General features: G+C 39.9%; 1 protein-coding gene across 1 annotated transcript in view; it reads right to left on the bottom strand.

Moving 5' to 3' along the window:
• The window catches only part of LOC126273264 (beta-hexosaminidase subunit beta-like), a 182,494-nt gene that overhangs the window by 5,306 nt on the left and 162,125 nt on the right, over positions 1-15,063 (bottom strand). The window contains exon 8 of the mRNA XM_049976807.1: positions 6,693-6,866. Within this exon, the coding sequence (XP_049832764.1) occupies positions 6,693-6,866 (174 nt within the window). The remainder of the gene's footprint in view (positions 1-6,692; positions 6,867-15,063) is intronic.

Here is a 15,063-nt window from a genome sequence, read left to right as displayed (position 1 = left end):
TAGATATAGTGGGAATTAGTGAAGTTCGGTGGCAGGAGGAACAAGACTTCTGGTCAGGTGACTACAAGGTTATAAACACAAAATCAAATAGGGGTAATGCTGGAGTAGGTTTAATAATGAATAGGAAAATAGGAATGCGGGTAAGCTACTACAAACAGCATAGTGAACGCATTATTGTGGCAAAGATAGATACGAAGCCCACACCTACTACAGTAGTACAAGTTTATATGCGAACTAGCTCTGCAGATGACGAAGAAATTGAAGAAATGTATGATGAAATAAAAGAAATTATTCAGATAGTAAAGGGAGACGAAAATTTAATAGCCATGGGTGACTGGATTTCGAGAGTAGGAAAAGGGAGAGAAGGAAACATAGTAGGTGAATATGGATTGGGGCTAAGAAATGAAAGAGGAAGCCGCCTGGTAGAATTTTGCACAGAGCACAATTTAATCATAGCTAACACTTGGTTTCAGAATCATGAAAGGAGGTTGTACACATGGAAGAACCCTGGAGATACTAAAAGGTATCAGATAGATTATATAATGGCAAAACAGAGATTTAGGAACCAGGTTTTAAATTGTAAGACATTTCCAGGGGCAAATGTGGACTCTGACCACAATCTATTGGTTATGAACTGTAGATTAAAACTGAAGAAACTGCAAAAAGGTGGGAATTTAAGGAGATGGGACCTGAATAAACTGAAAGAACTGGAGGTTGTACAGAGTTTCAGGGAGAGCATAAGGGAACAATTGACAGAAATGGGGGAAAGAAATACAGTAGAAGAAGAATGGGTAGTTTTGAGGGATGAAGTAGTGAAGGCAGCAGAGGATTAAGTAGGTAAAAAGATGAGGGCCAGTAGAAATCCTTGGGTAACAGAAGAAATATTAAATTTAGTTGATGAAAGGAGAGAATATAAAAATGCAGTAAATGACACAGGCAATAAGGAATACAAACATCTCAAAAATGAGATCGACAGGAAGTGCAAAATGGCAAAGCAGGGATGGCTAGAGGACAAATGTAAGGATGTAGATGCTTATCTCACTAGAGGTAAGATAGATACTGCCTACAGGAAAATTAAAGAGACCTTTGGAGAAAAGAGAACCACTTGTATGAATATCAAGAGCTCAGATGGAAACCCAGTTCTAAGCAAAGAAGGACAAGCAGAAAGGTGGAAGGAGTATATAGAGGGTCTATACAAGGGCGATGTACTTCAGGACAATATTATGGAAATGGAAGAGGATGTAGATGAAGATGAAATGGGAGATACGATACTGCGTGAAGAGTTTGACAGAGCACTGAAAGACCTGAGTTGAAACAAGGCCTCCGGAGTAGACAACATTTCATTGGAACTACTGACGGCCTTGGGAGAGCCAGTCATGACAAAACTGTACCATCTGGTGAGCAAGATGTATGAAACAGGCGAAATACCCTCAGACTTCAAGAAGAATATAATAATTCCAATCCCAAAGAAAGCAGGTGTTGACAGATGTTAAAATTACTGAACTATCAGTTTAATAAGTCACTGCTGCAAAATACTAACTCAAATTCTTTACAGACGAATGGAAAAACTGGCAGAAGCTGACCTCAGGGAAGATCAGTTCGGACTCTGTAGAAATACTGGAACACGTGAGGCAATACTGACCATACGACTTATCTTAGAAGAAAGATTAAGGAAAGGCAAACCTACGTTTCTAGCGATTGTAGACTTAGAGAAAGCTTTTGACAGTGTTGACTGGAATACTCTCTTTCAAATTCTAAAGGTGGCAGGGGTAAAATACAGGGAGCGAAAGGCTATTTACAATTTGTACAGAAACCAGATGGCAGTTATAAGAGTCGAGGGACATGAAAGGGAAGCAGTGGTTGGGAAGGGAGTAAGACAGGGTTGCAGCCTCTCCTCGATGTTATTCAATCTGTATATTGAGCAAGCAGTAAAGGAAACAAAAGAAAAATTTGGAGTAGGTATTAAAATCCATGGAGAAGAAATAAAAACTTTGAGGTTCGCTGATGACATTGTAATTCTGTCAGAGACAGCAAAGGACTTGGAAGAGCAGTTGAACGGAATGGACAGTGTCTTGAAAGGAGGATATAAGATGAATATCAACAAAAGCAAAACGAGGATAATGGAATGTAGTCGAATTAAGTCGGGTGATGCTGAGGGAATTAGATTAGGAAATGAGACACTTAAAGTAGTAAAGGAGTTTTGCTATTTGGGGAGCATAATAACTGATGATGGTCGAAGTAGAGAGGATATAAAATGTAGACTGACAATGGGAAAGAAAGCGTTTCTGAAGAAGGGAAATTTGTTAACATCGAATATTGATTTAACTGACAGGAAGTCATTTCTAAAAGTATTTGTATGGAGTGTAGCCATGTATGGAAGTGAAACATGGACGATAAATAGTTTGGACAAGAGGAGAATAGAAGCTTTCGAAATGTGGTGCTACAGAAGAATGCTTAAGATTAGATGGGTAGATCACATAACTAATGAGGAAGTATTGAATAGGATTGGGGAGAAGAGAAGTTTGTGGCACAACTTGACCAGAAGAAGGGATCGGTTGGTAGGACATGTTCTGAAGCATCAAGGGATCACCAATTTAGTATTGGAGGGCAGCGTGGAGTGTATAAATCGTAGAGGGAGACCAAGAGATGAATACACTAAGCAGTAGGTACTGAGAGATGTAGAAGCTTGCACAGGATAGAGTAGCATGGAGAGCTGCATCAAACCAGTCTCAGGACTGAAGACAACAACAACAACAACAACAACAACAGGGATATATTACAACTCCCTACATATCACTCACATAGGGATCACGAGAATAAGATTAGAATAATTACTGCATGCACAGAGGCATTCAAATAGTCATTCTTGTAATAGGAAGATACCCTAATAACTGGTACAATGGAAGGTACCCTCTGGCATGCACCTCACAATGGTTTGCAGAGTTTGCATGTAGATGTATATGCAGATGAACTTGAGACACTACACTGTGGAAGACAGCAAGGTGAAACCATCCATTTGTTCTTGTACCACTCCCAATAGTAATATAATTTTTTCCCTTTCAGTGATCATGTTTTGTAAAGAACATATATGAGTCACTTAAACACATAGTTAATTTAATATTCAGGCCTTGTTTCATAAGAAACAATTGTTCAAGATATAGTTTATCAATCACTAACAGTAATACTGTAGTTAAATTATGAGGAAATAATTTGCTTAAACAAATGCTCACAATTTAAGATACTTTACAAACACATGGAAACATATTTTGCCTTGAGCTAATAGATGGTGAAGACTGAGGTGTTATTCCTCAGTATAAAGCCCTTATGTTCCTCTCCTCAGGAAACATATTACTTTTTTTCCAGAAACTTACATCTTCAAAAATTATATGTAATTGTACTATTCATGTTCCAGAACTTCCAGAACCTATTATTCTTAAGTAGAGGTTATTTCTGAAATTCAGTCACATAGTTTTATGTCATTTTTCTGATCTCAGAAGTGGCCACATTCATTAGGAAAGCTTGTTCATATATCAATTATTCAATCTGGAGTATTAAACATTTGTAGCCAATTTTGATAGTCTTTGTGAATCCCTGCAGAAATATAAACAATATTCACGACATAGTTCCTACAACTTGGTCAATTTGTATGACATCCTACTAAGAATTGCTTTTTGGCCCACTGAAATTTCATGTTTACTAATTTTGCTATCTTCCCTGTTATACAGCAAAATATAACAATGAAATTTAATTATTATTCCCACACACTTCTGTAAGTACACAAATAAAAAAAAAAAAAAAACCTCATCCAATTACCAGAACTCCTGAAGATAGACATTGACTGTAGATATTATATCAGATACACAGTCCCTTTGACTGTTCAGCTGTTCAGAGACATCACTAAACCTACTCAAAGATGTAAACAACCATGCATGAGCAGTGCCTATTAGACGGAGAGGGTCCGACAGCTGATCAGTTCCAGTCATTCCACCTGGAAGGAGATACACAGCTTGTGTTGTTTGTTGTAGTTCAACCATGCCTAGATGGTCAATACCATGGTTTGGTCATCTCCACATTATTACTTTGTGCCAGGAAGGGCTCTCAACAAGGGTAGTGTCCAGGCATCTTGGAATGAATCAAAGCGATATTGTTCGGACATGGAGGAAATACAGAGAGACAGAAACTGTTGATGACATGCCTGCAGGCTGCCCAAGGGTTACTATTGCAGTGGATGACCACCACCTATGGATTATGGCTCAGAGGAACCCTGATAGCTTCGCAACCATGTTGTATAATGCTTTTCATGCAGCCACAGAGCATCATGTTACGACCCAAACTGTGCGCAATAGGATGCATGATATGCAGCTTCTCTCCCAACGTCCATGGCGAGGCCCATCTTTGCAACCATGACACTATGTAGCATGGTACAAATGGGCTGACCAAATGGATTGCTTAGGATTTGCATCACATTCTCTTCACGGACAAGTGTCGAATACTTCTTGAACCAGACAACCGTGAGAGATGTCTTTGGAGGCAACATAGTTAAGATTAATGCCTTAGACACACTGTCCAGTGAGTGCAACAAGGTGGAGGTTCCCTGATGTTTTGGGGTAGCATTATGTGGGGCCGACGTATGCCACTGGTGGTTGTGGAAGGTGCCATAGCAGCTGTATGATACGTGAATGCCATCCTCCGACTGACAGTGCAGCCATACCAGTAGCATATTGGCGAGGCATTCCTCTTCATGGATGACAATTCACGCCCCCATCATGCACATCTTGCGAATGACTTCCTTCAGGATAATGACATTGCTTGACTAGAGTGGCCAGCAGGTTCTCCAGATGTGAACCCTATCGAACATGCATGGGACAGACTGAAAAGGGTTCTTTATGGATGACATGACTGACCAACTGCTCTGAGGGATCTATGCTGAATCGCCATTGAGGAGTGGGACAGTCTAGACCAACAGTGCCTTGATGGACTTGTGGATAGTATGCCACACCGAAAACAGGCATGCATCAATGCAAGATGACGTGCTACTGGGTATTAGAGGTACCGTGTGTACAGCAATTTGGACCACAACCTTTGAAGGTCTTGCTGTACGGTGGTACAACATGCAATTTGTGGTTTTTATAAGCAATAAAAAGGGCAGAAATGATGTTTATGTTGATCTCTATTCCAATTTTCTTTACAGGTTCTCTGGTACCGCGCACTGTGGAATTTGAATCCATGCCAGACGTCATGCTCTGTAAGCTGTGGTGGTGCGCACCTCCTGGCCCACTTTTATTGTGGGGGGGCACCCCAGTGCAACACAAGGTCCCAGAGGCCAATAGCGGTGCCCGTGATAGCATACTTAAACGCCGGCCACTCGCTCAGCCAGTTAGTCTAATCTCGCTTACATCAGTTTTCACCTCGCCTTGCACTAGACTGCGTACTTCCTGGTTCGTGTACAAGTTTGTTTCCTTGTGACTCTGTTGTTTCGTCTTGTTGTATTCATTCCATCCTACATTGATCATGTCCGTCCTCTTCTGTTGTGTTGTTGTTCGTGGGCCTCTCCACAGGTCCCACCGCACCTTCCGTCATTGCTGCCCTGCGACCGTCCTGGTTGCAGTTACCACAGGTTCCATAACTCTCGGAACCAAGGTGATTTAAAACTTGTTTTGATGTGTGTATATGTAAAGGTCAATGCTTCCTTCAGTCTGTGGCAGTCATTCATAATGTAAACATCATGTAATCAGCTGCATGTTAAAATCAGCGAGTTTGGGTTAAGTAATCAACTGGTTCACATTTTACAGCCACTCCCAACTAAAAAATGTATTGTAGGTCAGCTAAATGATTCCAGCTAAATGTATTGTTATGTTGTGTTCACACTGTTATTCATTACCAACTCATAAATGTGATACAAATTGTTCATATGAACATTTACTATATAACCTAATTTCCTAATGACATTGTTCAGTAATTGTGTAATGTAGGTGCTGAGCTGTGATATGTGAACTATATAAATTCATAAGTAAAAGCTTAGCATTGTAATAAATTGGGAAATATTTCAAGTGTTATGTTGCTGTGTTCATCATTTAACAATCATGTTACTAAACAAGAATAATTACACGAAAATTGACATTAAGAAGAGCAACTACCAAGTATGGTAAAAAACACATCAGTAAGCAGCTGGGGAAGTAAGGGGAAAACATGTCACTATTGCCCCACAATCACACACAAGAATGATCACAGCAAATACTGTAATATTGAAATTTTTAGTTCTGTCAAGAAATTTTCTTCAATGGCTCAGAGAAAAAATTGACTGTATGCAAATATATGAGTGGAAGTTCTGGTCCAAGCACATGCTATTTGTGCCAGGAAGTTTCAATGGACTTCTTAGTTTTGAAAAATTTCCTGCACTTTAAGTAATGTTTTCATTCAACATCATTCATCATTAATTATTTACCAAATGCGAAAAAACAATGTCTGGATGATATGTTTAACATTGTGGATGTGAAACTGACAGAACAATAGCAGTAGTAGTAATAGTAACAATAATAATATGCTTTAGTGAAGACAGTTGTGTGTTGACTCAAGCACACAATAGCAACGCTTTAATATTTTGCTTAGATAAATAGGAAATCAATTAGAAAATAACGGGCTTGACTAAATGTGAAAGAGTTTTCCTGAAGTCAGAGTTACAGCTTACTTACTTCTGACCACATTGCAGCCTCCCCTCCAATCACCAAATCATACTGGGAGACATTGTCTGCTGAGAAATCCAGTGGCTCACAGTTGTAAAATTTATGCCAGTCTCCACCAAAATATCTGAAGCGATCCAGATAGTAGCACTGTGACAGCAATGTGTAGTGACCAGCAGCAGTTACCTAAAAAAAAGTTTTTAACAATTACGTAAAAAGACTACATAATGTAAGTCATGAGAATAATTCGATTTTATGTCATCCCCTGCTTTAAATTCATATACTAGTTGTTGTTTTTTTTAAAAAAAAAAAGGGGAGAGAGTGAGAGTGTGGGCCGGTGGGGAGGAGGGGGGGGGGGGGAGACAGTGAGTGAGTGAGAGAGAGAGAGAGAGAGAGAGAGAGAGAGAGAGAGAGAGAGAGAGAGATAGAGAGAGAGAGAAATTTTGTCATGATAAATGTCTTATAAATAAAGTGTTTTCAAGATGACCTAAATAAATTAGTATGACAGGAAGATGAAATAGAAAAATATATAAGATACTGTTAAGGTAAATTTGTGTGTAAATGTATGTGAATTTTGCATAAGCATGAAGGTACTGAAATACATGAAGTGAGGAAAGTAATGCACCTACAGTGAATGAATTTGTCCTGATATTGATCTCAGAAGACAAGATAGATGTAATTACTACATGTCCAAATTCTTTTAGGTAAAAGATATTTTAGAAGCTTCGCAACTAAAAAACTGTTAGCATAGTCACTCTTACACACACACTGAGGTGACAAAAGACATGGGATAACAATATGCACATATACAGATGGCAGTTGTATTGTGTACACAAGGTAGAAAAGGGCAGTGGATTGGCAGGGCTGTCATTCATTATCAGTTGATTCAAGTGAAAAGGTTTGCAAGGTGATTATGGGCACATGATAGGAATTCACAGACTTTGAACACAGAATGGTAGTTAGAGCTAGATGAATGGGGCATTCCATTTCGGAAATTGTTAGGAAATTCAACATTCTGACATCCACAGCCTGAAGAGTGTGCTGAGAACATCAAATTTCAGGCATTGCTGTGCACCACAGACAACACAGTTACTGATGGCCTTCACTTAATGACCAAGAGCAGCAGCATCTGCGTAGAGTTGTCAGTGCTAACAGACAAGCAATACTATAGGAAATAACCATAGAATTCAATGTGAGCATGCAACTGACATTTCTGTTATGATAGTGAGGCAAAATTTGGCTTTAATTGGCTATGTCAGCAGTTGACCGACGCAAGTGCCTTTGCTAACAGCATAACATTGCTGGACTTGTGACCATACTGATTCATCCCTAGATGACTGGAAACCCATGGTCTGGTCATATGAGTTCTGATTTCATTTGGGAAGAGCTGATGATAGGGTTTGAGTGAGGCACACACCCTGTGAAGCCATGGGTACAAGTTGTCAACAAAGCGCTGTGCATCCTGGTGGTGGCTTCATAATGGTGTGGGCTGTGTTTGCATGGAATGGACTGGGTCCTCTGGATTAACTGAACTGACCATTGGCTGTAAATGGTTATGTTGAGCTACTTGGAGACCATTTGCAGCCATTCATGGACTGAGAGTGAGTGCGGTCCCATACTTCGAGGAGCATAGGGGGCGATGCGGGAGACTCGCACCGCTGTACTAGGCAAGGTCCTAGTGGAGGTGGTTTGCCATTGCCTTCCTCCGACTGTAATGGGGATGAATGATGATGAGGCAGATGACACAACCACACCCAGTCATCTTGCGGCAGGAAAAATCCCTGACCCCGCCGGGAATCAAACCCGGGACCTGGTGCGCGGGAAGTGAGAACGCTACTGCAAGAACACGAGCTGCGGACCATTCACGGACTACATGTCCCCAAACAATGAGGGAATTTTTATGAATGATAATTCACTATGTCACTGGGCCACAATTGTTGTGGTTGCTTTGTAGAACATTCTGGACAATTTGAATGATGACTGGAGCTTTGAGATTGCCCATCATGAATCTCATCGAACATTTATGGGACATAATCAACATGTTAGTTTGTGCTCAAAAGCCTGCACCAGCAGCAGTTTCACAATTATAGACAGCTACAGAGGCTACGTGACTCAGTATTTCTGCAGGTGACTTCCAAAAACTCATTTAGTCCGTGCCATATTGAGTTCCTGCACTATGCTGGGCAAAAGGAGGTCAAATGTGATATTAGGAGGTGTCCCATGGCTTTTATGACCTCAGTGTAAGTATAATTCACTAAAAATGCATTGACACCCAGTGTCATCTAATACTAAGCACTAGTAACGAAAATTTAACATTAGATTGCAATGTTTACTAACTATGTCTATTCAATAATTACACAAATTACTGTGTGTACTGAATTTAATTTAGCAGTAATTTCAGTTTCTCTTAAATTTCTGTAACAAATGTAAAGTAAAGCATTCTCAGTCTGTGGTGCAGCTTCCAGATTATACAAATGTTAGCTTCTCCTGAATCACATTCTTAAATGTAACTATTTGACTAAAACAGCTAACATCCATTAATTGGGTGAATACTTCATTTTCCAGAAAACATATCCTTGTTGTTTTCATTGTTGTTGTTATTGTCTTCAGTATGTAGACTAGCTTGATGCACCTCTCCATGCTATTCTATCCTGTGCAAGCCTCTCCATCTCCCTGTAACTACGGCAACCTATATCCTTTTGAATCAGCTTACTGTATTTATCTCTTTGTCTCCTTGTACAGTGTTTTCCTCTCCACACTTCCCTCCAGTACTAAATTGGTGATCCCTTGATGGCTACACTCCATGAAAATACTTTCAGAAAAGGCTTCCAGACACTTAAATCTATACTCTATGTTAACAAATTTCTCTTCTTTAAAAATTCCTTTCTCGCCATTGCCAGACTACATTTTATATCCTCTCTACTTTGACCATCATCAGTTATTTCACTCCCCAAATAGTAAAACTCATCTACTATTTTAAGTGTCTCATTTCCTAATCTAAATTCCTCACCATCACCTGATTTAATTTGACTGCATTCTATTATCCTCATTTTGCTTTTGTTGATGTACATCTTATATCTCCTTTCAAGATGCTGTCCATTCTGTTTCAGTGCTCTTTGAAGTCCTTTGCTGTGTCTAACAGAATTACAATGTCATTGGCAAACCTCAAAAGTTTAATTTTTCCACCTGAACTTTAATTCCTACTCAAAATGTTTCTTATTTTTGCTTTACTGCTTGCCCAGTATACAGATTGAATAACATCAGGGATAGGATACAGCCCTGTCTCACTCCCTTCTCAACCATGGCTTTCCTTTCACACTCCTGGACTTTTATAATTACCATCTGGTTTCTGTACATATTCTAAACAGCCATTTGCTTCTTCTATTTTACCCCTGCCACCTTTAGAATCTGAAAGAGTGTTCCATTCAACATTGTCAAAATCTTTCTGGAAGTCTACAAATGCCATAAATGTAAGTATGCCTTTCCTTATCTTATCCTCTATAAGAAGTCGTAGTGTCAGTATTGTCTCATGTGTTCCCACATTTCTCCAGAATACAAACTGATCTCCAAGGTTGGCTTCTACAAATTTTTCCATTCTTCTGTAAAGAATTCACGTTAGTATTTTCAAGCTTGAGGATGTTTCACCTGTCTGACACATCTTGCTCACCAGATGGGAGTTTTTCGCAGCTGGCTCTCCCAAGGCTACTAGTATTTCTATCAGAATGCTGTGTACTCCCAGGCCCTTGTTCCAATTTAGGTCTTTCAGTGCTCTGTCAAATTCTTCACACAGTATCATAACTCCCATCTCATCTTCATCTATGTCCTCTTTCATTACGGTAATACTGCCCTGCCCTCAAATGCATGTCCCTTGCGTAGATCCTCTATATACTCCTTCCACCTTCCTGCTTTCCTTTCTTTGCTTAGGACTGGTGTTGTCTCTGAGCTCTTAATATTCATACATATGGTTCTCTTTTCTCCAAAGGTCTCTCTAATGTTCCTGTAGGCAGCATCTACGTTTCCACTAGTGATATATGCTTCTAAATTCTCAAATTTGTCCTCTAGCCATTACTCCTTAGCCATTTTGAACTTCCTGTCAATCTCATTTTTTATACATTTGTATTCCCTTTTGCCTGTTTCATTTACTGCATTTTTATATTTCCTCCTTTCATCAATTAAATCCAATATCTCTTGTGTTACCCAATTATTTCTACCAGCACTTGTTTTTTTAACTACTTGATCCTCAACTGCTTCACTCCTTAATTTATCCATGTATTCTACAAACAATTCCAAGGAAGTGAAATGAGTGTAAGTTATGAAAGATCATATTTTCATTATTTTATTATGGTCTGTGGATCCTTGAGGGAAGTGGAGTGAGTGAAACTATACATTGCCTCAAAATGTGCAGGGTATAGACAGTAAACTGTGTGAACTGGATGTCATTTTAAATGGTAGTCACAGGGAAGTTTCTGTGCTGTGTCTTAATGAGTACTGACTATGAGGCACATAGGTTTCTGCGGCTGCTTCACTACCTGAGCCATCTGGATCCTTCCCTCCACCACCAGCTTTTTCGAAGTGCACAGAGGGGAGTTATCCTTACAACTCTTTCTTCCCTCCCCCACAATTATTCTGGCCTCAACCTACAGTAACATACTGTCCCCATATCCTTCACCCAACAGTTTCCACCCCCTCTGTCCTATAATCTCCTACCCATTCTCATCTCCAACCACATTTATTTGTAGCCCTCTGCCAATGCATCTGGCTGTCCTTCCCCATTCCTTTTCTTTTTCTGTTCCTCCCCCCCCCCCCCCCCTCTCCGACTTCCCAGCCCCACAACCTCCTGATGCTGTGCCAGTTGGCAGTCTAGTTCCTGCACACTTCACCAGACGGCGTTCATCTCTCTCCCTGCCTGTACACTACTACCCTTTCCTCTTCCTCATCTCCTCCAAACTGCTGCTTGCATCCCACGTGATGTTGCTTTCCGGCCCAAGATGGTGGAGTTTGTAGTTGTGTGCATGTGTGAGGGGTGCTTGCTTTTGTGTGTGTGTGTTGGAGGGGGAGGGGTCGGTCTTCCTTCCCCCCTCCCTCCCTCCCTCCCTTTCTCTCTCTCTCTCTCTCTCTCTCTCTCTCTCTCTCTCTCTCTTTCTCACACACACACACACACACACACACACACACACACATACACACACACACACACACAAATACTACGCTACATGTATCTTTTAACCATAATTCATACAAAATGTAGTAAATAATTTTAAGAAGTAATTATATGTTAAATTATGATTTCATAATTCCAAATTAAAAATATTGTTGCTGCACTTTCGAAATTAAAATGTTATGCTTTTTATTCTCCTGAGTAGCCAATGTGCTTTTCTTATGTATTGTGTACACCATGGCATGACATTTGACCTATAATTAATTTCAGTAATTATTACTTTACTAAAATTGTAATATCAATAACATGTACTGGCTTTGATTGTTAAAAATGTAGTTGGCATCTCTTAATCCAGAGCAAACAGATAACTCATTTGACACAGCACAATGTGGTTTTAGTTCAGATGATTTGGAAAAGTTCATAGTTTTTATTTTAGATTTCTATCAAAATTAAAAGACATGTCCATGAATTTACTTAGAATGTCACCATTATGACCCACATATTTAATAACCAGGTAAATGGAGACTGCTGCTAAGAGATCATAGCCCCCATTGTGAATTTTTACTGTGGTACTGTTTATTGAAAATGTAATAACAAACGTTTGTCAACGAACAGGACTATGAGTATAATATCGAATTAACAAATAGTAGTTTTCTGACCATGTGGCATAAAGAATGGTAATAAAGCTTGACATCAATGAGAAATGTACAATCATTGAAAAATATATACAGATCGTTTGAAATAAAGTCAGGTGTTCGACAGGGAGATGGTCTGTCACCTCTGCTTGTCAATTGTGTCTTGGAGGATGTAGTTCGAGAATGGAGGAAGGCCATCAATACTAAAGGGATTCAACTAGGGAGAAATCCAAACAAGATCACTGTCGACTGTTTAGCCTTCGCAGATGACATGACATTGATTACAGATTCACTAGACAATGCCCAAGAAGAAATAAGAGAACTACAAAAACAAGCAGCCAAAGTAGGACTACAAATATCCTATGAAAAAACAAAGTTTATGACAAACATCTGTGATGCTCCTCAAAATATTGCAGTTGACAACAACACAATACACAAAACGGATTCCTTTAAATACCTGGGAGAGTGGATTACATACAATGCCAAAGAAAAGATAGCTATAGAAACTAGAGTGCACAAAATGGAAAGAGTGTTTCATATGACCAAAAACGTTTATAATAGCAAATCCTTGTACTGGAACACAAAATTAAGACACTACCAAACAGTGGACAGACATGAAGCTCTCTATGCAGCAGAAATACTTAAACTAACAAGAAATGGAGATCTTGAGAAACTAGAGAAGGTCGAAAGAAGAATTTTAAGGAAAATACTGGGAGCTAAAAGAAACGATAATGCTGAATACAGGTTAAGACCAAACAGAGACCTATATCTGAAAACTGAGAAACTAACTGATGTAATGAGGAAGAGGAGACTACAGTTTTTTGGACATATATTCAGAATGGGTAACAACAGACTAACCAAGCGGATATTTACATTACTCAATAGCTACAAATCCAAGCCAGCATGGTTCATAGAGACTGAAAAGGACATTGAAAATGCTGGAGTTACAATATCTACATCTACATCTACATCCACACACTCCAAGCCACCTGATGGTGTGTGGCGGAGGGTACCCTGAGTATCGGTTCTCCCTTCTATTGCAGTCTCGTATTGTTCGTGGAAAGAAGGGTTGTCGGTATGCTTCTGTGTGGGCTCTAATCTCTCTGATTTTATCCTCATGGTCTCTTCGTGAGATATACGTAGAAGGGAGCAATATACTGCTTGACTCTTCGGTGAAGGTATGTTCTTGAAGTTTTAACAAAAGCCCGTACTGAGCTGCTGAGCGTCTCTCCTGCAGAGTCTTCCACTGGAGCTTATCTATCATCTCCATAATGCTTTTGCGATTACTAAATGATACTGTAACGAAGCGCGCTGTTCTCCGTTGGATCTTCTCTATCTCTTCTATCAACCTTATCTGGTACGGATCCCACACTGTTGAGCAGTATTCAAGCAGTGGGTGAACAAGCGTACTGTAACTACTTCCTTTGTTTTCGGATTGCATTTCCTTAGAATTCTTCCAATGAATCTCAGTCTGGCATCTGCTTTCCCGACAATCAACTATATATGATCATTCCATTTTAAATCACTCCTAATGCGTACTCCCAGATAATTTATGGAATTAACTGCTCCCAGTTGCTGACCTGCTATTTTGTAGCTAAATGATAAGGGATCTATCTTTCTATGTATTTGCAGCACATTACACTTGTCTACATTGAGATTCAATTGCCATTCCCTGCACCATGCGTCAATTCGCTGCAGATCCTCCTGCATTTCAGTACAATTTTTCATTGTTGCAACCTCTCGATACACAACAGCATCATCTGCAAAAAGCCTCAGTGAACTTCCGATGTCATCCACCAGGTCATTTATGAATATTGTGAATAGCAACGATTCTATGACAATCCCCTGTGGCACACCTGAAATCACTCTTACTTTGGAAGACTTGTCTCCATTGAGAATGACATGCTGCGTTCTGTTATCTAGGAACTCCTCAATCCAGTCACGCAATTGGTCTGATAGTCAGTATGCTCTTACTTTGTTCATTAAACGACTGTGGGGAACTGTGTCAAATGCCTTGCGGAAGTCAAGAAACACGGCATCTACCTGTGAACCCGTGTCTATGGCCCTCTGAGTCTCATGGACGAATAGCGCAAGCTGGGTTTCACACGACCATCTTTTTCAAAACCTGTGCTGATTCCTACAGAGTAGATTTCTAGTCTCCAGAAAAGTCATTATACTCAAACATAATATGTGTTCCAAAATTCTGCAACTGAGCGACGTTAGAGATATAGGTCTATAGTTCTGCACATCTGTTCGACGTCCTTTCTTGAAAACGGAGATGACCTGTGCCCTTTTCCAATCCTTTGGAACGCTTTGCTCTTCTAGAGACCTATGGTACACCGCTGCAAGAAGGGGGGCAAGTTCCTTCGCGTACTTTGTGTAAAATCAAACTGGTATCCCATCAAGTCCAGCGGCCTTTCCTCTTTTGAGCGATTTTAATTGTTTCTCTGTCCCTCTGTTGTCTATTTCGATATCTACCATTTTGTAATCTGTGCGACAATCTAGAGAAGGAACTACAGTGCAGTCTTCCTTTGTGAAACAGCTTTGGAAGAAGACATTTAGTATTTTAGCCTTTAGTCTGTCATCCTCT

The sequence above is a fragment of the Schistocerca gregaria genome, chromosome 5 (assembly GCF_023897955.1).
Source record: "Schistocerca gregaria isolate iqSchGreg1 chromosome 5, iqSchGreg1.2, whole genome shotgun sequence".
Lineage (NCBI taxonomy): Eukaryota > Metazoa > Arthropoda > Insecta > Orthoptera > Acrididae > Schistocerca > Schistocerca gregaria.
Note: the sequence above shows the minus strand (reverse complement) of the source record. Positions and strands in the feature narration are given on the sequence as shown.